This window comes from Danio rerio, chromosome 4, assembly GCF_049306965.1.
Source record: "Danio rerio strain Tuebingen ecotype United States chromosome 4, GRCz12tu, whole genome shotgun sequence".
Lineage (NCBI taxonomy): Eukaryota > Metazoa > Chordata > Actinopteri > Cypriniformes > Danionidae > Danio > Danio rerio.
This window is the reverse complement of record NC_133179.1, coordinates 40,903,742-40,930,879: the sequence shown is the minus strand read 5'-3', so window position 1 is coordinate 40,930,879 and position 27,138 is coordinate 40,903,742. Positions and strand designations below refer to the sequence as shown.

At 35.4% G+C, this 27,138-nt stretch overlaps 3 protein-coding genes across 5 annotated transcripts in view; 2 read left to right on the top strand and 1 right to left on the bottom strand.

Moving 5' to 3' along the window:
* Positions 1-7,379, bottom strand: part of LOC137490929 (uncharacterized) — a 28,330-nt gene extending 20,951 nt beyond the window's left edge. For all 3 annotated transcript variants that reach the window (XM_068219938.2, XM_073947736.1, XM_073947737.1), the window contains exons 1-2: positions 7,337-7,379; positions 5,881-6,030 (exon numbers count right to left, since the gene is read on the bottom strand). In XM_068219938.2, coding sequence (XP_068076039.1) covers positions 5,881-5,965 — 85 coding nt within the window. In that variant the 5' untranslated portion in view covers positions 5,966-6,030; positions 7,337-7,379. The remainder of the gene's footprint in view (positions 1-5,880; positions 6,031-7,336) is intronic.
* LOC110439461 (uncharacterized) overlaps positions 1-27,138 on the top strand; it is a 1,085,403-nt gene that overhangs the window by 169,344 nt on the left and 888,921 nt on the right. The gene's annotated exons all lie outside the window — the stretch shown is intronic.
* On the top strand, positions 11,256-21,250 carry LOC141381692 (uncharacterized). Its single transcript, XM_073947997.1, has 3 exons — positions 11,256-11,402; positions 12,516-12,665; positions 19,132-21,250. The coding sequence occupies exons 2-3, from the start codon at positions 12,581-12,583 to the stop codon at positions 19,830-19,832; spliced, it is 786 nt and encodes a 261-aa protein (XP_073804098.1). The 5' UTR covers positions 11,256-11,402; positions 12,516-12,580; the 3' UTR covers positions 19,833-21,250.

Genomic DNA, 27,138 nt, shown 5'->3' with positions numbered 1-27,138 from the left:
TGTTGTGTTACTGCATAAGACATTGCCCTTTGGCCCTCTTGACTTGTATATGCTTCTGATGTAATATCTGCTTGGGATACCTCTGAATGTTTGCGTTTATCTTCGTGCAGACAAGTTGGATGACGCAGTCCACATGTTCCACAAATATGCCGTCTCCTACAGTCCCTAAAAATATGCCCTCTTCTCAAGCATCCAAAACACATGTGATTTTCACGAATGAAAGATCTTTTATCATCCATGGGCTTCTCTGCAAAGATAGGACATTTAACGATACTATGAATTTCACTCTTACACACAGAACATGGTGATGTTACCTTGAATTCTGGTCTTGAATCTTTTACTTGAGCCTTAATATTGAAAGCTTTTGCTCTTTTCAGATACTTTTCATCTGGAACCTTTGAACTGACTAGCAGTGGAGAAGTGAAAGGGTTGCAAGCTATCTTTGATTCCTTCTTCAAGAATTCAGCAAATTGCTTAAAACTTGGATAGTCTCCTGTCATATCCAACTCTTCAACAACAATTCTGTTCCATTTACGGACAATCCATTCTGGCAACTTCTTAAGCAACTTGTAATTTTCCTCACAATCATTCAAGATGGACAAACCTTTGACTTGTGGAATAGCTTCAACACAACCTTGCAAGAAATCACTGAACTCTCTCAAGGAAAATGGATCGTTTACTCCCACCTTGGGCCATTTCATGAGTCTCTCTCGAAAAGCACGCTGAATAATGAATGGGTTTCCATACCTCTCCTCCAAGACTCTCCAAGCACCCTGATATGTATCATCTGAGTTCTTATAAAAGAACCCTTCTACGGCCTTATGAGCTTCTCCTGCAAGATAGGTTTTTAAATAGAACATTTTCTCACTTGCTGGGATGGATTTACAATCAATGAGTGCTGTGAAGGACATTTTCCATTCAATAAACTTCAGAGGATCACCATTAAAAGTGGTTGGTTCTGGAACAGGTAAACGACTTATACTTAAGGAGTTCACTAATGCTTGAGCTAAATTCTCAGTCTCTTTAGTTTTACTTTCTTCTTGAAATGTTTGTGAAGGTAATGGATTTATCACAGGATTACGTTGAGGTTTGTTAGAAGCTTTTCTTCGTTCAGGATAAATGACATTTCCGGTCTCGTCGTCTTCCAAACTGCTCTCTTCAAGACAACTTTCTGCATTGTTATAAGCTTTCACTCGAGCTGCAGCTACGTTGACATCTTTTTCCGCTTGTAACAATTGCAATTTTGCTTTTTCTTCTTCTAACTTAGAGCGAATTTCAATTTCTTTCTGTTTAATATCCGCTAACATTCTTGCTTCTTCCAGCTTCCAGTCATTCTCCAGTTTAACTAGTCGAGCTTGCTGATTGGAAATTTCTTGAATGGCCCTTTTCTGCTCTACTTTAGCCGCAAGTTCTGCCACTGCATCAGCTCGTTTACTTGAAGCTTCAGAGGAAGTTTCTGAGACAGCTGACGAACTTTCTACAGTCTGTGACGATACTGAGATAATGGTCTCTGTATTGGTACAACCAAATATAGACTCATACTCCTCTTTGTTCAATATCTGCCTAACTCTCTCTTTAACTACTTCCCTTTTTTGAATGACATCAACAGTTTCTATTCGTTTGCTCACCAAATCACAAATTTCTGTACTCAATATGGAACAAACATCTACTCTTCTTACAATCTCTTGAGTAGCAGTTTGATTACGCAGAAATGGGGCATAATGTTGAGTGACAACATCCTGACTAGTTTGAATGTCTTTCAAAATTTGCTCAAGCTCTTCACATGTGCATAAGGCTTTTAATTTACATCTAATTTCTTTAGCTGTCTGCTTCCAGGAAGTATAAGCTTTATTAAAGGCTTTCTCGTGCTTTTTTGTCTCTTGTTTTTGCATTTCTAAACCCTTTTCTGTGGGATTTCTTTTTCGAGAGCTTGATCTTGATCTAACCTGTTGCATTTCTGTTGTACTATTCAGATCTTTATCAAGAACTGACCTTTGACTTGCTTGTGCCGCCATTTGCTCCGCTGTGTCGTCCATTTTGTCTGTCTACAACTTAAATCAGCAACCTGCTTACATCAGACAAATTTAAACACCTAAAATATTATAGCAAAGGTAATAAGTCAAAATCACATGTGCAACAACAGTATAAACTCCTAAGACTTTAAGCACTTTAAAATTGCAAACATTTGTCTAATACATGCATCATGAATATAAGCCCAACATTACACAAACACCTTGAAACATGAGCACTTAAATCATTAGTCACTCCTCATTCTCAAACTTCAATTACTGCATACAAATTCATCAAAGCATACAAATATAAATCCTTTTTTTTCTTTAAAAATTGCAATTATCCCAAAAGTAATAAATAGATAACTATTTTTCCCTTTCTTGTACCTCTGAGTCCACAACGTTTGTTTGCAGTCACCTTTCAGTCTTTCATGAAGAGTTTTCCCAGTTAACCGTGTAAAGTCGCCGTCCTAGTGTAGTTTCAGTCTGTTGTAGATACCATGCAGTGCCACAGACGAGATGAAGGCTTGTAACATGACACTCATGTGATGAATCACCAACGTGATGCAAACGCCATGTGTAGCAGCGAGTTTTACTGTAGCAGCCCTTCAGCTTTCAAAGAATAGGCAGAGAGTTTTTGACGGGTGCATTTAAAAAGGTTTACTTGGATGCAATAAAGTTCATCACATAAATCATCGTCTCAGTTCTTTGTTGTATACACAGAAGCATCAAAAGACCAAAGGCACCAAAAGCACCAAAGCACCGTAAAACTAGAGAAAACAAACAAACAACATAGAAAAACAAACAACAAACATTTACAAAACATCTAACATTTTCCAAATAAATCAAACAATAAACAAAACATACCTCGCTCTGCTTGCCGAAGGGACACTAAAAGCTCAAGGCATTCTTCCGAGCTGTACCTGTTAGCTCGTGAACAAACGTAAATTGCTCTTACTCTGCTTTGTCTCACTTAAATCCTATTAGTCTAGAGCGCCCTCCTGTGGTGACTCCAATTAGGGCAAGCAAAGCGAGTACATTAAATCATGGGCAGTTACACCCAGTGCTCTTTTTTTATGTCACTGGAAAACGACTGAATCAGCTGGTGTGCGTGAGTCGTGTTGCTGTCGATGTTATAATTGTAATTTTAAAAATATTATGATATTCAAGATCTGTAAAGTAATACAGCTCTGGATTGAACCAGCAACCCCAAGTCTCCTCCATCATTAAAAGTTTGCCATAGTCACCTTGACAACCCAAACACTGCTGTCACCTCAACAGAAACCCTGCAGTGCTTTCATTTGATTGAAGAATAAAAAAGACGAGACTGAGGTTATACGCTTTTTCCCGCTCGAGCACACAGCACGCAACAGCAAAACACTCGCGGTCGTTAGTAACTATTCAACATATGCCCCTTATGCAGCCAAACTTTAAAAATATATAAAGTATTTTTTTTATTGTTTAACTGATAACATTAATCGGTTACAAATGCACTCTTTCGGTTAACAGTTAATCGGTTATTTTGAGGATTCCTATAATTAAACTGCATGTGCAGGCTCTGAATTTTTTTTTCCCCTCAGGGCCGCACGCCGGAGATCCGGCATGGTGCCAGAATACTTTAAGCAAACAGTCACACTACTTGCTCTACATACAAGTGTGTTAATGACTATACATACAAAGAAAAATAATAAAATGAGAAAATATGACTTTGCAACATCAAGGATTTGGCATGGGCCAGTTTAAGATTCTGATGGTATGATAAACTAAAATATATTTTCTTCTCAGAAACTTATAAAATATTTTGGAGCAGTAAACATGTCAGGCTAAATCATTCAAATTAATCACAGATTTATTAAAAAGGCACAGCAGAAAATGTTGGCGGTTTGTAAAACATTGACTTTTCCAAACAGCGGTAAACCTTGAACATGGTTATCGCCCCATGCCATGCCTAAGAAGCATAACTCTGATTTTAGGATCTGAAAGTTAATTCTTTAAAAACGTCTCAAGCAAAAATATTCCAATGGCGCCGCCTGCTGGTGTATAAAGAACATGGTCTATAATCTCAGACTGTTCAATGTTTTATAACAACTAATTATTTGAGTGTCCATTTCATTCAGCATATTTAATATTGGGGGCATCCACAATTTTTGACATACTTTAAACCAGGGTTTCTGCAGGTTTTACCAAGTTAAATTTAAGACTTTTTAGACATTTTTAAGACCATTATGAATTAAATTTTAGACTTATAAAGGTCTAATGGCTAAATAACTTTTCAAAATACCCAGATGAAAAAAATACTTTTTATTTGCCAAAAAAATATTATAATTTAATACATTTAATAATAAAATATTAATTAATCATATTTTTAACATATTTTAGATATTTATTTGAAAAAAAAAATATTGTGTAAAAACAAGCAAGCTCTACTTGTATTCTAACATAAACGTACATCATAATAATAAAAAATGGACAAATGTTTTAAAAGTTTTAAAAAACTACAATAAACTAAATCTGTGCACAACAATCTGTCCAGGTCGATGTCCTCAGCAGTAAATACATGGAGCACGTTTAAACAAATGTTATTGTAAGGAAAATAATTAAAACAGATAAATTATAAAACGGTGTTTTTAGGATCTAAAAATTAATTCTTTAAAAAAAAGTCTCAAGCAAAAAGATCCCAATGGCGCCGCCTGCTGGTACATGAAGAATATGGTCAATATTCTGAGACAGTACAATGTTTATAATAATTAATTATTTTAGTGTCCATTTCATTCAACATGTTTAATATTAGGGGCATCCACATTTTTGACATACTTTAAATCAGGGTTTCTGTGGGTTTTACTAAGTTAAATGTAAGACTTCTTAAGACCATTATAAATGAAATTTTAGACTCATAAAGGGCTAAAGGCTAAACAACTTTTCATATGGCCCAGATCGAAAAGGTTTTTATTCGCCCCATCAAACAAATATTAAAAGTGAATACATTTAATAATACAATAATAAATTAATAATATATATTTTTGATATATTTTAGATATTTCTTTGAAAAAAATAAATAAATATTGTGTAAAAACAAGCCAGCTCAACTTGTATTCCAACATAAACTTTCTTTATAATAAAAAATAAAAAAAATGAACAAATGTTTTAATAGTTTTAAAACACTATAATAAACTAAATCTATGCACAACAATCTGTCCATGTCGATGTCCTCAGCAGTAAATCCATGGAGCATGTTTAAACAAATGTTATTGTAAGGAAAATAATTAAACCATTATGATAAATAAGGTTAAAAAAAGTTTTTTAATAAAAAGTTTAAAGATTTATTTAGGTGGATTGTTGGTGATTGTATGGGTTTTGGCCAGATTGAGTAACAAAACAAGAACAAAGATAAATAAAGACTTGTTTAAAAAAAAAAATAATAAATTTGTTTAAAAAGATTTAAGACCACAAACACAATATTTCAGTAAATTTAAGACTTTTTAAGGCTTAAAATTTTGAGTCTTCTATGAGAATACTGTTGGTCAAGTATCGCCAGCTCAGTTAAACCTTTTTAAATGTATTGTTTTTATTTATTTTATATAGTACCAGTGCTCAATGACGCTTTACAAACAGTAGGAGAACAAGAAAAGCAATAACCTTAAGCAGGTAGAGAAAATGGGAGACTAATAATACATAAAAGAAAGACAAAAGACATGAGAACAAGAGACAAAAGAAACTTTTTTCGGTCTTTCAATGAGTGCTTGTGTGCGTTTAGAAGAACTAGGCAGCACACTCAGGGCTGCAAGATGGATTATATTTAGTATTCTTATTATTAAAATATATCTGAATGAGGATCAAATAACTGAGTTGGTGTTTGAGAGTGAAAACCAACCTGTTTGTTCCTGCAGATCTTCCTGTTTGACTGTGAATGTTTCTTCAATCTTCACATCTTCACTCTCCTCTTTAATAAATGCCATCTTTATAACAGTGTGGAGATCAGTCGCTTCAGCAGGAGTTTTTCTCTGTGTTTGGACACTTTATCCTGTTTAAAATGAACAAAACAATAAAAATGTCCTATTTAAAATAATAAAACAATGAACAGAAACAAAATTCAACACTTGCTTCAACAGTTTCTATTAATGAGAGTAATTAACAAAATGAAATCAGGTAAAACTTTCTTTAAAACAGTGGTTCTCAAAGTGAGGGGTCATAGAGGTATTGTTGGTTTTATATTCACACATTCGTTTATTTAGATTTCTCTGCTGTTTACCATGTTACTTTGAATATTGGATCGGAATTAGCATGCAAGTGTAACTTGAAAACAACATTAACACTGTTTATTTGACTGTGAACAATGTTGTAATAGTCATTGAATTCTAATATGATTTCGCTATTTAGAGTTTGCAAATAATACTTTTCTGAAATTATATTATTAAGGGCAAAGTCAGAATGTGCGAATATAAAACCAACCTATCTCTATGAAATGGAGTACTAGTTTTAATCAGCTCATTTGTGGCTATTGTTTGAATACTTTTCTGAAATGATATTATTAAGGGGAAAGTCTGAATATCTGAATATAAAACCAACTTTACTTCTATAGATAATTGAGGTGAAGTTGGTTTTATATTTGGGTATTCAGACATTCCCCTTAATAATAAAATTTCCTAAATGTATTTTTTGCAAACTCTAAATATGGAAATCATATTAGCAGCTAATAATAACCAAAGTACAGCATTGGTTACAGTCAATTAGATAGTGCTAATGTTGTTTAGAAGTCATACTTGCATGCTAATTCTGACAGAAAATTTTCAGTAACATGGTAAACCATACAGAGACTGCTAAATAAATGAATGTGGGGGTCGCAGGTTATAGAGGTAAAGATAGAGGTAAAGTTGGTTTTATATTTGCACATTCAGACTTTCCTTTAATAAATTAATTTCATAAAAGTATTATTAGCAAACTTTTAATAGTAAAATCATAATTACAACATTGTAAGTACATAAGTACAACATTGTTCACAGTCAAATAAACAGTGTTAATGTTGAATTCAAGTCATACTGGCAGGCTAACTCTGATCAAATATTCAAAGTAACATGGTAAACAATATAGAGACTTCTAAATGAACAAATGTGTGAATATAAAACCAACTTTACCTCTATTTTAAAGCTCGCATTACACACTTTTCTGTTTCAAACAAAAGCCCTCGGTTACTCAGAATAAAATAGTACTACGCTGTATAAAGGGTTAAAATAATATTTCCAACAGCAGGTACACAATGTAGCATCGGATGAAAAACATGAAACTTTAATTAAATCGGGTTTTATCCGTAAACATTTAAAAACACAAACCTTTCTCCAGTTGAATCAAAGCGCTGAAGCGGCGCCGCCTGATGACGTCACATACTACGCCAAAATAAAAGTCTTTTTGTTTAGCTTTTTTGCCCCTTACTGTTGCAGTCATGACTTAATGATACATTTCTCCCTTGTTTTTCACTCTATACTATTTCTGCTCTCTCTCTCTCACATTTCACATTTTAGGTGCTTTATGGGCATGACAAATAACTGTACATTCATATTGCATACGTACAAACAAGACAGTAGTGCAAACAAATATGGATATAAAATATAATACAGAAAAAACACAGAAATAAATAAAATAAAAATAGATTAATAAAAATAAAAAGATTGATAAAATAAAAAAATTAATAAAAATTAAAATAGATTAGATCTCTCTCACAAACACACACTTTAGTATTTAAAGTTGATCAAAGTTTTTAATCTAAACATTTTAAGACAATTTTGAGAAACTTTTTTAATCCAGTTCATGATGACTTGCATGTCTACAACACATTACTTACTATTAATATCTGAGTCCAAATCTCATCCTCATAATTATGACCCCTTCTTTTCTTTTCTATTTTTACAACTTTATAGGCCTATATAGTGTTTCTTGTTGTTTCAAATGAATTGTCATCTCTTATTAGCTGTGTTCCATGTTTTCTGCCATTCTTTAGCAATCTTCAGTAATACTATTTCATTTACCCTTACTACCTGTTTGAGTTTCTTCTGCTGAATGGAAATGAAGAGAATAGGCTACAGGGTCAAGAAGCAGCCACTACATGGTTTAACAGCTCCTACTTTGGACATGGCTGCTTTTTTCAACATTTTCTGGCACTCAAAATGTTCTTGGAACTCGATTACAATTGAACCACTAAAGTCACATCACAGGTTTTGACAATGTTTTTGGTTACTTTTCCAGAAAAACCACTGTCAAACCAAGCATCTCTGGACTCTTGCTGTCTATGACAGATGAAGGAGCTCTCTGATTTTATCTAAAGTGTCTTCATTTGCGTTCTGAAGATGACCAAAGTTCTCAGGGGATTGAAACAAAAGGTAGTGGGACAATCGTTCTCAAGAGCCACATCGCACTGCTTTTTTAAAATTTATTTATTAATTTTTTTATTGCAATAACAACTGGCCATTAAAGCAAACAGAAATACAGAAACTGATACTCGTGTGATATTACTCATATATTCATTCATTTTCTTTATAGCTAATATATTCTTTATATTAATCAGGGGTCACCATAGTGGAATGAACTGCCAACTTATCCAGCAGCACATGCTTTACACAGCGGATGCCTTTCCAGCTGCAACCCGTTACTGGGAAACATGCATACACACTCATTCACACACATCGCATGTCTATGGACTTTGTGAAAACCAGAGCATCCGGAGGAAATGCACGCGAACACAGGGAGAACATGCAAACTCCACACAGAAATGCCAACTGACCCAGTTGAGGCTCAAACCAGCAACCTTCTTGCTGTGAGGCGATCGTGCTACCCACTGCAACAGTGTGACGCCTCAAATATGTGTAATTATTTGAGGTATTAAACTGGTATTGGTGAAGAACTATGGTTACTAAAAGGCACCATTCAGATGTAATAATCTGGGCAATCAAGCATGTATTGTTATAGACACCTTTGCTTATGTGTCTTAAGAGATGTTAAGCAGGTCCTGTTCATGTAATATGATTTAGGCTATCAAGTTGGTATTGGCATGAACAGCTATACCTGTTAACAGGTTTCATATATGTAAAACGGTCCTATTCAGTTAATGGTCTGGACTATTAGGCAGCTATTAATAAAGATGAATGCACATGATAATGAGCCATTTATTTAAATGAATATGTGACACAGATATTTAAATTTCATTGTTGCAAACAAGTTACAGGAGTGAGTGCAGTTGTTGTTGTATGTGATGTTCACCACTGTAATTACACCATAGTCAAACAGAAGTCTGAGAAATGCTGTAGTTGGTGCAGGTGGAGCAGGTTAATCACGTTAAAAGTTCTGCATTGTGTAGATATAATAGTGAACTCTTGTCATTGAATTACGCTGTATAAACTGCCTATACAATAATTTAACTTGTGACATAATTATTTTCTAATTATAAATATATAGCTGCATGACAGATTTGATAGTGGACTCCACAAAGGTAAGAACAAAGCTTGAAATCGCATCACGTGAGTGCATGAGACCAATAGAAGATCAAAACATGAGCTATATGGAGCAATCAGTCGCTTTTAGCAACGTCTAATCATATTGTTTTATCCCGCACTTTTTTGCAGCGCTGTACGAAAGAATTTTGCAAGCACAAACTCTAGTGTGACCGCACTTTATATATATATATGAGCCTACCTTAGACAGAGTGGGTACATCTAGAAGCTGCTGTGCTGTAGAAGTTTTTGATTAAAATTATGATTTGTGCCTGTACCATAACAGATCTCTCTTGTTGTGATATGTGTCTTGGTAACCTTTAATGTGTTGTGTTTTGCTCATTGATTCGTCTGCATTAAGTGAGTGAGCGCATTTTCCCTCCTTCTCCTGGTTAAGAGATAAAGCTATATAATAGAATTAGTTATATTTCAGATAGTATAAATCAATTCTTAGCAACAAAAGATTACTTTTATAATGATTTTAGTTTTAAAGACTTTAATTTGAAGCAAAAAAGATGCTGGAGGACTGGATCAGAAATATGGCACCTGATTGCTTCTGCAGCTTGTACATAACATTTCACAGCACCTGGAATTAACACGAATGAGTTTGAAGTTACAATGTGTCTCATTCATTTGTGATTAATGTACAAACAATTATCTTCTAAGGCCAAAAGTAGCAAAAATCTACAGTATGTGATAGATTTACTGTGTTAAAAGCAAAAGGTTTTGTCACAGGGTATCTTACATATGCTTTTGTGACTGTCTATGCATATTTGTATGCACAAACACAACTGATAATCAGAGGGAAAAACATCATTGTAACATACCAAGTGAATAAGAGCATTCGAGAAAGCTGAGCTGCTCACACATGTTCTGTTCCACTAAAAAACTAAGGAAAGAAAACTAAATTGGCACAGAAACAAGTTACATTTTGATCGTTAAAATCTATAGACACTTTTTAAAAAAATAATTGATCTGTTAAGAGTGTGTTGACTGTATTACAGAAGCCAGTAATAAGCTGCATGTGCTTTAAGAGAAATAAAGGACTCTAAACTCACATAAAGAACAAGTTCAGTGATAAATAAATGACTAAAGCATTGCTAATAGTTTGCTCACGTCGATGTATTGACTGAACTTAACACAAATAAAAGCTCAATGTGAAGTTTAGAAATTGTTTCTTTTAACAAATAATAATAATGTATCACATTATAATAGTATAAGACTCACATAACTATTATATGAGTGAATGTAGTTGTGTGTGTTAAAGTCAGTGTGGTTTAAGTCTTCAATGCTCATTTGCTTCTTAAAACAAAAACCAGCCAGGAAACACTGAAAAGCTTCAACAAAAACTACACACAACTCTTGCATTACCGTTTAACCATGATTGGGAAAAAAAACTATAAAAATGTGTTTTAAATCGAAATACCTAAACATAAGTGTATCAACATTTACTACAAAATGCAGCAGCCAAAATAAAAAAAGCTTCCATCAAAAATCCTATAAAACAACAGCAACAAATAAAATGATGATGGCTAAAGTCAACTTATTTTCCCAATACAACATTATTTCTCTGTAAAACTTGTTAGTAAAGCTGCTGAACTTCCCATCCCCCACTTTATGTGTCTTGAGTCTTCACTGCTCCCCACTGCTCATTTGCATCTTAATACCAGCATTAATGGGGGCCAATTGAGTCTTATCCAATCACATTCCAGATCCAGTAGCTCAGCAGGGTTGTATCTATATATTCCGTGTTTCTAACGGAGGCTTCATTATCTTATTAAGCTATAAGAGAACAACTTTGGAGGACAAACTACGATTGTAGATTCCTACATTGGGATTATTACCAACAACAACCTACAAAGAAAAACCCACTGACGCCATTTTTCATCCAACTTCTTCATTGAAGACGGAAAAGGTAAATTGCACATGCTGAATTTACTCTCAAATAATATTTAAATGCTAACATTATAAAATGTAAAATCTAAACATGCGTGGATGCATTGTTCAACGTTGTATTAAGTTCTTCAGTCATTTTTAAAAGCTTCTATACAACTATTCAGATTTTTTGTTTGTTTTTTTGGTTATAAATATTGCTTTTATCCTGACAAATGGACTGTAGCCCAAATAAGCCTCAACCTATTACATATATAGGTAGGAACCTGGCAGGCAATTTTGGAGATTTTGATGTTTCCCCATTCAAACATACAATGAGGTGGTAACATCAGTAAATGCAAGTGAATGTGGGTTAAAGTTATGGATGAAGAAATGCAATCGTTTAAAGAAAATGCAACCACTTACCAACCTACTTGAAGGCAAAGATCTAGTGGGGGGTAATTTTATTTTATTTTTTCAATTAACATAGTGATGGTCTTACAAATACAAATCTGTAAGCAAATAAAGTATAAAGTGGAAAACAAGGGAGAAATGTATCTACCTATAAGTCATCACTAAGAGTAAGTGGGGGAAAAAAGTAAGTAGTGGTGTGATATCATAAAGCTGCGTCGCTCCCGCACTGATTCAACTGGAGAAAGGTTTGTTTTGAAGCTTTTACACAGATGTAAACCAACTGGTTAAAATTTCAGGTTGTTCATTTAATGCTAGATGTACCTGCTGTTGACAATATTATTTGAACCCTTTATACAACAAAGTACTATTTTACTCACAGTAAGGTCTAATTCTTGTATTGTGCAAAAAAGTGCTACAAAGTTGCTGTAAGCAGACAATAAAATAAATAAAGCAAACAAAACGTTTAAGAACATATCTGAATAAAGCAACAGTAATGGGTGTAATAAGTGTTAATGAATGTTTAATTTATTTAATAGCATGATGTCATTCTATTCGAAGTATTCGTCATTATATATAAGAAATGTAGTTACGTTACTAGTTTTAATCAGCTCATTTGTGGCTAGTGTTTCTTGCTCAGACTTACCTGATTTGTTTTTGTTAATTACTCTTATATAAAGAAACTGTTAAAACAAGTGTTGAGGATAAGTTTGTTTCTGTTCATTGTTTTGTTCATTTTAAACAGGATAAAGTGTCCAAACATAGAGAAAAACTCCTGCTGAAGTGACTGATCTCCACACTGTTATAAAGATGGCGTTTATTAAAGAGGAGAGTGAAGATGTGAAGGTTGAAGAAACATTCACAGTCAAACAGGAAGATCTGCAGGAACTAACAGGTTGGTTTTCATTCTCAAAGACCAACTCAGTCATTTTGATCTTCATTCAGATATATTTTAATAATAAGAATACTAAATTAAATCCATCTTGCAGCCCTGAGTGTTCGCCTAGTTCTCCTAAATGACATAGGCACTCATTGAAAGACAGGAATGAACGTTGATCACTATTCCCCTTTTTTAATAAACTTTTTTTATGGTTTTAAAGTTGTTTCTAGTAGTTGTTACTAGTTCTCACAGATAGTAACTGAGTTAGAATGACATCATAATTATATTAACTAATTGCCAGGGCATTTCCCTATTTAAAACCTGCAGTGTCTTAAAATGTCTTAAATTTCAAAATCTAAAATTTTAGGCCTTAAAAAGTATTAAATTTACTGAAATGTTGTGAGGTCTTAAATCTTTTTTTAAACAAGTCTTTATTTTTCTTTGTTCATGTTTTGTTACCCAATCTGGCCAAAACCCATACAATCACCAACAATCCATCTTAATAAAACTTTAAACTTTTTATTCAAAAAGGTCATTTTAACTCTATTTATCATAATGCTTTAATTATTTTCCTTACAATAACATTTGTTTAAACGTGCTCCATGTGTTTACTGCTGAGGACATCGACCTGGACAGATTGTTGTGCATAGATTTAGTTTATTATAGTTTTTAAAACAATTTGTTCATTTGTTTTTTACTTTAAAGAAAGTTTATTTTGGAAAAAAGTGTGTGGATACAAGTCGAGCTCTCTTGTTTTTACACAATATTTAAGATCTTTTGCTAAGAAAACTCTAAAATAATTTAATATTATTATTCCATTATTATTTTATTATTAAATGTGTTAAATTATAATATTTTTTGATAGGACAAATAAAAATCTTTTTCATCTGGGGCATTTGAAAAATTCCTTAGTCTAAAATTTCATTCATAATGGTCTTAAAAATGTCTTAAAACATCTTAAATTAAACTTGGTGAAACCTGCAGAAACCCTGATTTAAAATATGTCAGAAAACGTGGATTCCCCTAATTTAAAATATGCTGAATGAAATGGAGACTAAAATAATTAATTATTATAAAACATTGTACAGTATTCTAAACTATATGATGTTGTTGTGGGATGACATGAGACAAAACGAACAAATTATAGTGGAACAATAAACGTTTAGCATTGCATTGACTACAACTGGCCAATAAACTAGTGTAAAAATATCTTTTGCTGCTTAAGAAATGAAGAAAATCAGCATGCTGATGATGTGCAAACATTTGAGTGTGAAGTTCATCAGTATTAACCATATTCTTCATATACCAGCAGGCGGCACCATTGGAATCTTTTTGCTTGAGATTTTATTTTTAAGAATTAATTTTTAGATCTTAAAAGTGTTATGCTGCTTAGGCATGGGACGATACCCCTTTTCAAGGTATACCACCTCAACGTTTTTCAAATGTCTCATGGCTTCAAACGTCACCACCTGTTCATTGTGTGTCGGCATCATCCTCTGAGGAAAAAGTCATTTATTAAATAGAGAAAAGTTTTATATAGCTTCTTCTACCGCAGTAAATTCTGTTTTTACTGTTGATATTTGGCGTCAGTTAATTAGGAAGTGACGATTTTGTTCTCTTTGACTCATTGGATGGAAACGCTGCTTTATTTGCTTATCTTTAATGCGATTTTCTAGTTTTGCAAATAAATTTAATTTGCATTTAGGATGGAAACACAGCTATTGCTTACATTTCAGTCACACAAAGAACAAAGTCACTTACGAGAATGGAATCCGGTTATAATCTCCACACTCTTGGTTCTCCCCTTCGGTTGTGTCGTCTCTTCCATCTTGAAGTCCCTCCAATATCTTCTTTTACTAAGGATTATACTTGCCATACTTGATATACACTTGCTATATTCAGGCTTATTACTCCCAACACTCTTATTAACTTCCAATTAACCAATCATTAAAATTTGCACATCTTATACTCTTTATCAGTGTAGGTACTTTTTTTCCAATAAAACTAGAATTAAAATAAGAGTTACAATAAAAAATGGTAACAGAAAAAAAATATTTTTATTTATGCGTAAAGAAGAAATTGAAACATGAAAAATTGAACTCACGTCATTGGGTAAAAATTATTAGTTCTAATCTGATAAAAGAATTGAAACAGAATAAAGAGAGTTTAAGAAAACAGATTTTCTTTCACATGTAACCATGTGAAGAGGATTAATGATGAAGTCAAAATTCAGCTGAAAGGAAATAATAAGAATATTGAGTGATTTTTAGTCAGCTTATAAAAGTATATCAAGATTGTATGAGCAACTACTTGAACCGAAATTACGTAGAACTAATTAGTAGCCAAAAGAAAATCATAAAAATGATTAGAACAAACTAAGTAATAAATAGTTGAGAAAATGAATTATCAAAAATAGTGTCAAATTCAAAAACTGATTGATTATTAGTGAAATACTTAAACGGAGGATTATAAAATTAGCCAGCGTAGTGAAGAGGTTTTATTTTGTTGAGCAATTAAGAGAAACACCAAGACAAGGTGATATGCAATCCATGTTAGACATTTTATTTAAGCAAAATTTTAATTGAGTTATAAACATAGATGTGACTAATTTAATTTGAATACAATTTTACAAGAAAGCAACAAATAAAAGATTGTGTTTAGTTTATGATTTAGAAGCAATTAAGGAGAAGAGATTTTAAAGTTGAGGTTAATAGTGTATGCAGAAATATGGGCATACTGATAATAAAAAGCCACCACGTGTTTATTGTGTGTCAGCATTGTCTTCTAAGGTGACATTTATTTAATTAAATAAATAAAAGTTTCATGTAGCTTCTTCTACCACTGTGAGTTCTGTTTATACTGTTGATATTTGGCGCCAGTTAATTAGGAAGTGACGATTTTGTTCTCTTTGATTCATCGGATGGAAACGCTGCTTTATTCGCACATCTTTTATGTGATATTCCAGTTTTGCAAATAAATTTAATTTGCATTTTGGATGGAAACACAGCTATTGCTTACATTTCAGTCACACAAAGAACAAAGTCCCTTACGAGAATGGCTTGTCCTTCTTTAGTGAATAATAAGCTTAAATTCACAGACCTTCGACAGGGACATGTACTGTAACTAGATTCATGGGATTATTACTCTTCTAAAAACTATTTTTAGCACTGCTTACATTCTTATTATTCAAATATTTTTATTTTGTTTTTTAAAAGTCTTAAATTTTTCCACAACACACGTATTGACCAAAAAATTAACATGGTACAAAGATACAGAAATACTCACACCACATAAAGAAAAAGGGAGAAAGAGAAAAATAAAAAAAGTCAAATAAGTCAAATAAATAAATAAAACAGATAAAACAAATTTTAAAAAAATTAGGGATAAACTCACACGTAGGATATAATAACCCCTGAGTGTTCAATGTGGGATAGGAAAGGCTGCCAAACCCTTATAAAACTTTTTAACAGAGCCTCAGATGGTGTACTTACGGTCCTTGAGTTAAAGATGTGAAAATTCTAATATCCCATGTTTGTGGGATGGCAGGTTTGTTTTTTTTCCACCTGAGAAGAATCAGGCATCTGGCCAATAAAGAAGAATAGGCAGGGATTTCTGTGATAAGGCTGACAGGTACATTTTATCGGGCACTGTACCAAAAATTGAGGTCAAAGTATTAGGATCCATATCTTTATTATATATAGATGAAAATAATCTAAAAATATTGGTCCAAAACATTATTGTATTCTAGGGCATCCCCAGAACATATGACTCAGATCTGCTGGCTCTAAACCACATCTGGGGCAAGATGAATCTGACCCTGGATACATTTTTGCCAGCTTGCTCCTAGATAGGGGAAGCATATGAAGCACCTTAAACTGAAGAAGACCATGTCTAATACATACAGAAGATGAGTGGACCAGTGCTATGGCATATTGCCAGGCTGTATCTGATATTTCTAGTCCCAGTTCATCTTCCCATTTTTGCTTTATACAATTTAGGGAAGGGGAGGCAGTTCTTTAGACCACTTCATATAACATGGACTTCATACCCCTTTGATATGGGTTCATATTTACCAAATCATCTATCCAGCATGCTTATGGTTGGTTCAGTGAAGGAGAGAAGTGTTTTTAATGAAACTACGGACCTGACGGTACCTAAAATATTTGACTGGGGAATCTCAATGTCTGTTAACTGTTGAAATGAGATAAATATGCCATCTTTAAACAGGTCCTTAACACAGATAACTCCCTTCCTAAAGCATAATTGGAATGCTGAATCTATAAGAGAGGAAGAGAATAATGGATTTAACAAAATGGGAGCAGAAGGCAATGCTTGTTTATTATTAAAGTGAAGTCTGAATTGTGACCATATTCTGAGTGATCCATTAATAACTGGGTTATTTGTAGAATATTGTTTACTAACTGTGTTGTGTCCGGTAGTGGAAATACGTTGGATCTTTACTGAAACATGACACTAGAACGTTTTAAACAAAGCAAAAAGGATTTATTATTCTTTAGTGGTTTTACAGCAGCATGATACTGTCTCACACTCCACTATCTCACACTTCACTATTTGCACCTCCTATAACCCAGCAGCGCCCCCTGTATACATTTACAGCTGAATTACAACAACAGTAGCATTCAGCAATATGAACAAAATAATACACTTTCTCTTTTCTTTCATTAATTCTTATCTTTGGTGAACAAACACCACAAACTGGAATGAAAGCACAAAGTATTGAGCGTAATGACACTGGATTAGACGTGTGCTGTTCCATCAGTAACCAAAGTGGGCCCTCATCATTACAGATGTTGGAAAACCAGAATAGTGTTTCTATAGTCAGTTTGTGTAAATTGGCTGTGCAATAATAGGGTATATGCCTAAGCATGCTAATTGGGCTTCTAATTTGCCAGTAACCTGGGTTAAGTGCTTCCGGTGAACTGTATGCCAATGCAAAAATCTGCACGTTTAAGGTCTGTTTTCGTTAGAAATCAGCAATCTCCACTGCCCGAGTGATATCTGATATAAAGTGGGTCTCAGATTGTACAAAAAGCACTGCATTACATTACGTTTTTCCCTGCCATGTCTTTATAATATGAGCATTTATTTTACCCCAGTATATTAAATTGAGCTTCTGCGCTAGCCTGCCGATTCTGACCAGCTGGCCACCCCTGCTCTACTCATTTCACACTGCAACCGTTCAGTCAACTTTTTTTTCTCAAGCACACCACATAATGCTGCCCTCTTCAACTCTCCTCCTCTTCCTTTATACTCTCACTAATTTCCTTGTTGCCGTCCCATGGGTGAAGACCAATTAAACAATGTTAATTGTTGTTGTAAACTTCTAAGAGCCCAAAAACCTGGGGGGTACTTTCGGTTGTCTTCAAAGCAGAATACTTTTAATAAGAACACAGCATGGTTGTGGCATCATCGAAAGTAAACTCTAAACTGCACAGCAAACACTACATTTATACATTTTACAGCATGTAGGTTGGGTCAGATGCAAATTAAGTGTTAAACTGCTTTTTCAGTCCTGGTCTCATCATGTTCTGGAGACAGAAACTGCCTAACCAGTTGACCGAAACGAGAAAACAAGTTACACAGCCGTGCTGTGAATCTGACACTTTGCATTACTTTTAAATATAAATTTAAATTACCACACTGTCTTCACAGGAAATACCAACTATCATAAAAGCATGATTATAAGCTGTCATGGCTTTGCAATTAAAACAATATTTTTATAATAGAGGCCAATGGAGAAAAAACAGACATGAATATAACAAAAAGGGAGTAAATTTGCCCAGTGTATTGAGTCAAAATAAGATGTTCCCAAATATCAGTTCATTTGCTGAAACAGAGAAGGTTTTGGCCAAACTAAGCCTCAAAATCACCCCAGAATTGATGATAAAGACCCAACAGCACTCAATGTGAACGCTGCACATTCTAGCCTTTATGCAGATGCTGTACAGGTATGTCTCATGTATGTGAGGAGGCAAATATTCAGCTGTTTGTTTAGCTTTTACCTCAGAACTTTTTTTTTCTGATGCATTCACCAGTCAGGTACAGAATGAACAAGTATTTCCTGTCTGCTTTACAAATTTTAGAAAAAAAATTCTTATTATGAATATATACAAATAAATATAGGCCATTTACATCTTTCAAATCTGTCTTATCAATATGACCAAAATGACTTTTATGATCATTTATGTAAGGAACTCTGAAAACTGGACTGACACGGTTTCAATTTACTATAACTTCTATGTTAAGTGGCTTTGACACAATATAAATTGTAAAAGCACTAGATAAATAAAGATTAATTGAATCTGCTAAATGTGTACAGGTTGATGGACCAAACATAAAATGATCTGATTTATTTTACATTCAATGTGCTTCAAAATTACAGTGTGTAGCCAATGTTTCCAGTGTCTTTTCACTTTTCAGCTTTTGATGAGTTTTTAAGACTTAATGTTTGTTTTTTCAGACCTAATTAAAGAGAATGAGGGGAGTAAAGAGGAGGAACATCATGTCAAAATTGAAGAAAAAACTAATTTACAGACTGATGTTATTTTGAAAAGGAGAGACAAGAATCGTTTCACCTACACCTGCCCTCAGTGTGGAAAGAGTTTGGCAAGCAAAAGCAAACTTAAGATTCACATGAGGATCCACACTGGAGAGAAACCATTCACATGCACTCAGTGTGGAAAGAGTTTTCGCCAATCATCATCCTTTAATAAACACACTAGGATCCACACTGGAGAGAAACCATTCACATGCACTCAGTGTGGAAAGAGTTTTCGCCAATCATCATCCCTTAATCAACACACTAGGATCCACACTGGAGAGAGACCGTTCACATGCACTCAGTGTGGGAGGAGTTTTAAATGCTCATCACACCTTAATCACCACATGATGATCCACACTGGAGAGAAACCATTCACATGCACTCAGTGTGGGAAAAGTTTTCGCCAATCATCATCTTTTAATAAACACATGAGGATCCACACTGGAAAGAAACCATTCACATGCACTCAGTGTGGGAAGAGTTTCAGTCAGTCATCACACCTTAATAGACACACAAGGATCCACACTGGAGAGAAGCCATTCACATGTACACTGTGTGGGAAGAGTTTTAACCGCTCATCACACCTTAATAAACACATGAGGATCCACACTGGAGAGTAACCATTCACGTGCACCCAGTGTGGGAAGAGTTGCAGCGAATCAACATCCCTTAATCTACACATGATGCACCACACTGGAGAGAAACCATTCACTTGCACTTAAGCCGTGGTCACACTGGACTTTTCTCTCCATAGACTTCCATCAAGTGTGCCGCAAGCCTGCGTTTGAGTAAAGGTCTCGGCCGTTAGATCGCCCCCTGGGGGCTGGCTGCAGTACAAGTCATAAAGCCCGCCTCCTCTGTGTTAATGAAGGAGACTTGAGCACAAATAAAAAAATTAATTACACTTGCAATAAAATGTCCCGAAAGATGGTTCTGGTCGATTAAGGCACTGGTTATTGTGCTGAAATAGGTGCAGATCTTCATTTTGTAAAAAGTTTGTTTTTAGCAGTAATTTAATGCTGGGCGTGTCATCGTGATTGACAGCTTCTCAAAGCAGACCGTCTGAGCTTCGGCAGGAGACTGAAGTGTTATTATTCGATTTCTGTGTTATTTTACCATGACAAAATGAGTTCAGCAGTAAACTATAGTTTCTGGCATACATGATTCTGGTGGAACACTGTTTATTAGCTATGGTCAGGGCTTTTTTTCGGGCTTTATTAGTTTGATTATACACGCCTTGCCACCCAGATAGCAAAATACACTCGGGCCAGTTCCGGCTAGATTCTCGCCTGCCGGAGACTTACCCCTCAGACTGACTACCTCTGCTGGACCTACTCCGGATACCTGGACTCAATGCCCGATTCCAGCCCAAGTCAATCGAACCAGATGCGGCGGCCGAGCGAGCCGGCGCTGCCGCATGCAAGCCGGAATCAGCCTGTGACGCCGCGAGTAGGTTATGCGCTGCGGCCCGGAGCTGGCGCGATTGAATCTTCATTATATAAAACCCTCACCTTTGTTAACGTTATTACATCCATTTGTTTTGATATGACAGCAAACGCAGGCTACTATGTAAACGCAAAGTGTATCACTGAGTTTAACCTTTGAATAAAGATGCAAACAGCATACATCGCAAATATTTAAATAAAGGACAAAATAAAAACCTGTATTGATTGCACAAGTATTAAATAATAATACAATTGAATACATTTTGTAGTGCACAAGAATTAAGAAATATAAAAATGACAATAAAACTGCACAAAAAAATAAACTAATAATAAACAAATAAATTAACAATTTAAGCGAAAATCAATAAACAATATACTAGCGATGTTGCAGCACATTGTATTAATAGTGCAAAGTTTTTTTTTGCACAAACTGACAAATTGCAGGGTTGGGATGTGTAAATATCCTGTTGATATTTGGAAATCTTGCTGTATTTATCTTCTAAACGCACAATTGTTCCCGCATGGTAAATCGTTATGGTGTGTAGGCTATATTTTGGGTTCTGTTGATGGCTAATTAAAAATATAAACCTTTCTAAAAATGTACGTGTTGTTTATATGTTACTGTTCAAATTTTATAGAACAGTATTTTATTTTGTTCTGATATTCAGGCTTGAGTGTATAAAAGATCATTTATTTCTGCAGTCCAGCATGTATTGCTTTTATTAAAGTATAACAGCTTAAATCACACTGTTTTAAACCGTAGATTATTCTGTTTTTAAATGTAAGTGCTTCTGTTTACATCAGCGAGCCTTTGTTATAGTGCAGATACAGGAGGTGTCAAGTGAGAAGTTCGGGGGGCGTGGTTGATTTTACATAAAGCGTTTGGTTGGAAGCTCGACTCCGCTCATTTTCGCGGCTCCTCCTCTGGCTCCATTAGACAGTCCTTCTGCGCATGTCAAGGTTCCAATTTCAGCAGTCTTTTGCGACAGTTTGTGCCCATCAAGCAGGCATTTTGCCCTCAAGGCGTTCAATGGGAAAAGGGGCTGTCGCGTCGTCCATATTTTTTACAGTCATTGACTTCCATTCATACACATGCAAATGCATCAGAACGGAAACGCAAGTTTATGCGTAAAGTTTCGCAGTTCACTGCCTTGCTAAGTTCAAGCTTGGTGAACTCTGACCTTGGAAATTACATCACTTGACTGTGTGAGACCCACACTGGAGAGTAACCATTCACATGCACTCTGTGTGGGAAGATTTTCAATCAATCAGCAAACCTTAATGAACACGTAAATGTAAATGTGTCACATTTGCCGTAAACACAATGATGGCAGCTGAGTGAAGAACAGTTTCATAAACATCTGGCAAACAGCACCTCTGCTGCTTAAAATCTCTTTGCAAGTGATTGTACAGGTGTGGATACAACTGTAGTCCAATCTCCAGTGTATTCATGTAGCTAGTGTTGTTTTAGATGATGTTCTCTGTTTGACAAGACCCCTGTGGGGGTCGGCGCCCGGGGAACAGGGCTAGTTGGCCGACTCTGGGAAAAAGGGGATTTTGACGGTGAAGATTCCTGTTAGAGGGAGACTGGACAAGTTTGGTGCTCAAGGAACGGCTCATCGGAGCGACTGCTGTTGCAGTGGTGCAGTGGTAGTCAGCGTTGGAGCGATATGAATGCTACATATTGTCAGTAGTGATCTGTAAAGATGAAGTAAAAGAGGGGCTCAACTAGAGTGCCACTGCAGCGGTGCTATTGGTGAATGTAACTTGGTGGGGAGTCTCTGCTGTTGCAAAGGTGCAGTGGCACTCAGTATTGCATATTTATGCATGTTCCCATAAGAATGTAAAATCCTGTAGTTAGTGATATGTAGATGTGAGAGTGAATAAGGGTTCGGCTAGAGCGTCGCTGTTGTGGAGCGTGGCTCAGCTTAGCGTCTCTGCTGCTGCAGAGGTGCAGTGGGTCAGTATGGAGGCAATGTGTGCTCCTGCATAAGCATATACTGCTCTATTTATGCAGTGGAGTGTGATGATAGTGGTATTGGAAGTGTAAGTGTATACGAGCTTGTTTAGAGCGTTGCTGCCACAGCAATTGAAACTTGGGCGACCCCGAAATGGGTCAGAGCTGTGGTAAACAAGAGTGAATGGAAGTATAGGACAATTAGAGGGAAAAATTAAATGAAGAAATGTGGGGAAGAGGCCTAGACATGCATTGGGGTGTACCCTTGTGTAAATGATCTGTTTGCTTTATAAAGAGAGTTTCTTCATCCTGCAAAGTTAGATCAGCTATGATGAGGTGGAATATGGGATTGAAATTTTGATGTTAGTTCAGAACATCTCAAAAACCAAAAAGTGTAGTGTGAATATGGCATTAAGGGTATGGGCTGTATGAGTGAAAATGTATCTTTGCTAAGGGTTGAATGAGGGCAGTTATCTGGAGCCGGCAGTCATGCGCTCTAAAATGAGAAAATAAGAGAGAATCAAAAATTAAATATTTACAGCATAGTATATATACAGCAGACATCATTAATTGTTTTAGCTGATATTCATGCAAGGTTTCTTCATAAGTGCATGGGCAACTGTGAATGGAAGCGCCTTTGTTAATGCATGTTACAATAACTGTAATATCTTGATGTGCAAGGGTTGTTGAAGTGGGCATTCGACCCCCTGCAGAGTGGCAAATGGATGGAAGGCTGAGGATATAGGGCGTGTCTTGGCTGGTGGTCCTAGAAGTACCTCTTGGAGAGCAGGTGAGATGATAGTGGAGGGGAGTTTAAACCCCTTAGTGGTATAGAAGTTTGTTTAAAAGCAAATGTACCTAACACAGTCAATGTATGAAAAGTTACTCCATTGACTCTCATTGAAATATCCTCCTCCGGTTTGTACCAGTGAAGCAGGAAATTGCTTCTTTGCCTTTTCACATCTCACTGACTTCCCATTATAAACTTTTCTATGACACTCGTGTGTATTGATATACGAGTCACGATTGACATGTTATAAAAGAGCTTCAATGCTTAATGTGTTATATGTATTTCAGTAGCTGGGTAATACTCTTTTCATTTTATTTTATTTTTTATTTAAATGTAAATATATCAACTGCCAACATCAAACTTGAAAAATAATGTTACCACTTTGTAGGAACTGTGTGAATGTAAAGTTTAACATTAGCTTTTACTAAATCCATGATCAATAACATCACATATGGAATCTTAACATGATTGAAAAATCTTGAGTGTATCTGGCCCGATTCATTCACAAAAGCTGCGTCCCAAATCGCTTACTTATGCACTATTCTACGCCATTTTGTAGTATAAATAGTGTAAGTAGTGCATTCACACTGAAAACACTAAAAATAATAAGTGCACTTTAATTACCCGGATGATGCACTCATTCAGCCGCTAAAATGAAGTGTGGAATGATGGACACTTCACGCAGTCAACGACCGCAGGTTTGCTTGCGTAGCGGAAGGGGCGGAGCTATCGGACGCACATGTTGGATAACTTTATTTTGGATGGTGAAAGCAAAATTCTCCTACGAGAGTGATTATAGCGCCTCCCGATGGTGAAAGCGGTTATACTCACGGCAGGTTTTATTTGATAGTTTTGGTCATTTATTTCACTGATTTGGCAACCGTCAAACGTCATCAGGGAAACGGTTTGAGTTTCCGCTTAGTAAAAAAACATTAATGTGCCATTTGGGACGACACTACATACATATACTATCCTGTTGAGTGTGTAAGTGCATAAGTACATAGTGCATGAGTGCATAGTGTGCCATTTGGGACGCAGCTAAAGTCTTTGCACTCAGTCGATTCATGAAACTGTCAAAAGAGAAGGCGGGACCATCACAGGTTTGGAAAGCTCATTGGATGGTGGTACTTCACCTTTCAGCTATTGGCTCCTTGGAGTACCAGTCAGAGTTCAGAGTGCAAAAGGTTGGCGGCCATTTTGTAGACCAAAATAGCTACGGTGTTTATGCCTGAAAGACTGGCTCCACGCTCTCCAGCGGCAGGTTTGGGTGATAACAGTGCACCCTTCCATAAATGTTTATCAACGTTTGGATATGTTGTAGACTAATGTTTGTGGATTAGATTGCCTTGTAATTTGCATTTGAACTACTTCAGCTGTCTGAATGTTATGGATTTGTTGACAGCCAGGAGGCTGAGATGTGAGTTCTTTGTTGAAATCATTCCATTCATGCTGGTCTCGTCTTTCAAAACCTTTATGAAATGTTTAGTCTTTGTTGGAGTGTTGTTATCTAGCGAGGCATGTCTGTTATCGAAAGTGGACCCCTATTAGATCAGTGAGAGTTCGGCTTCATTGCAGTGGCTTGGATTGCCGGCGTCTTGAGTTTAGTTGGAGTTGTGGCTTGCGTTGTATGGGGCAGTTGGAGTAATCTGATTGGATTAATACTGATTACAGATGAGTGGCCAGTTGTGCTAAATCATATCACGTGCTCCTCTCGAAATTAGTTTATGAAACTTCATGTGTTGCAGCTTTTATTAGTAAAGATTCTTTACTTTTGGGTTCAAGATTCTTTCTAGTTTACTATATTTACTATTTTGAGTAAAATAAAAACTTGTTAAATATTTTATGATTTGGGAACATATTTTTACATTATTAATACACTGTGATGTTCCCAAGACTCTAGATTGGAGTCTAAATTATAGAGGTAAAGTTGGTTTTATATTCGCACATTCAGACTTTCCCCTTAATAATATAATTTCATAAAAGTATTATTTGCAAACTCTAAATAGCGACATCATATTATCAGCCAATGACTATCAAAGTACAACATTGTTCACAGTCAAATAAACAGTGTTAATGTTGTTTAGAAGTCACACTTGCATTCTAATTATGATTGAATATTCAAAGTAACAAGGTAAACAACATAGAGACCTATAAATGAACAAATGTGTGAATATAAAACCAACTTTACCTCTATGTCTAGGTGCCTGCATTACTCCTCACAGGGGAAAATAAAAGTTGTTGTGCAAGCTACCCCAGGACACTGTGGCTACTAAGGAGTCCTCATGTCAAGACCTGCCATCTTATTGACTCTTTAACCTTATGGTTTTCTTTTGCATTACTTCTATCTTGTAATTAAAGTGTTGTTGTGATTAGATCCTAAGTTCTTTATCTTCATTAATATTCCTCGACATTTTTTGGTTGCTTTGATTGATTGCTTTTGTAATGGCCTCAAAAGGATTATAAATGTTTAATTTTATTTTTAATGCCTTTATTTTATTTGTGGTTTATATATAAATCTGAATAAGTTGGAGAGAGCAGCGTACAGGGATGCATGCATGCACCAATGAGGGCGCTGTGAGAAAAGAGACATTGTGTGTTCATAAGAGAAGAAGAGTCAGATAAGTGATTCAGTCTGTAAGTGAACCGTTCTTGTAAATGAATTGTTGTTGTTCAGTCCCGAATCGTCACAGAAAAAAAGACCGGAGCAAATAAATCTACAGAAAATCAAATGACTGTCCTATTCATTGTTCAAGGGGGCAACACTTTATAAGTTACATTTTATAATAAATATTTTGCATTCAGGCTATTTTGTTGGTTCATCTCTCTTTTATGTAACGACTTATATGAGCAGGTCATAACACTTTGTAAAATGTTTCTAGTTGTATCTGAGATATTGTCCTTTCAGTCATGATCATAGGTAAGAGTAGGAACCTAGATTGAGCGGTAAATTGAGAACACTGCCTTTCGTCTTCGTTCCTTCACTACAATTGACAATCACATCAACTGCATTACTGCGGCCGCTGCACTGATCCATCTTTTAATCTCACATTCCATTCCTAGTGAAAAACACAAATACTTGAACTCCATGTGGGGTAAGGACTCTCCTCCAAACTGGAGATGGCCTCCTTTTTCTAGTCAAGCTCCTGAGAGGTGTTGTTTCTTTTCTTTCCTTGTCACACTCAGCAGCAAATTGTCCCTCTGCATGCTGAAGGTCCATGTCCTGTGAAGCCAATAGGACAACATTATCTGCAAATGACCGAGACCGTCCTAGCCTGCATCTACAATTCTGTCAGTAAAAGTTATTATATTGTTGAGATAAGCCTAAAAAGACACATTTACAAAATAAAATGAACAAAAAAAATGGATGGATAGGGATTGTAGTTGTGGAAGAGGAAGCAGGATGGCTTTTTTATCCTTAAACCAAGATGGATCTTCTCCGGAGGGATGGACCAGTGCGCGAGATGTCTCAGACTGAAGGGGTTATTGTTCCAGAAAAATAAATTGATTAAATTATCAAACTGTTTTAAATATTGTAAAGAATTATTTACAGGGATATACTGAAGCAGAGAAATAACTTTAGGAAGGCAATTAATTTTGAGTATGATAGTTTGCTATTTTGAGTACCGCAGAGCAGTGGTTCTCACTCCATGGTCTGGTGCTTGTGCAAAATGAGTTGACAACCTGTGAAAATCAGTAAATATTAAGTTTAAGAACAATTTATTTAAAAACAAGGA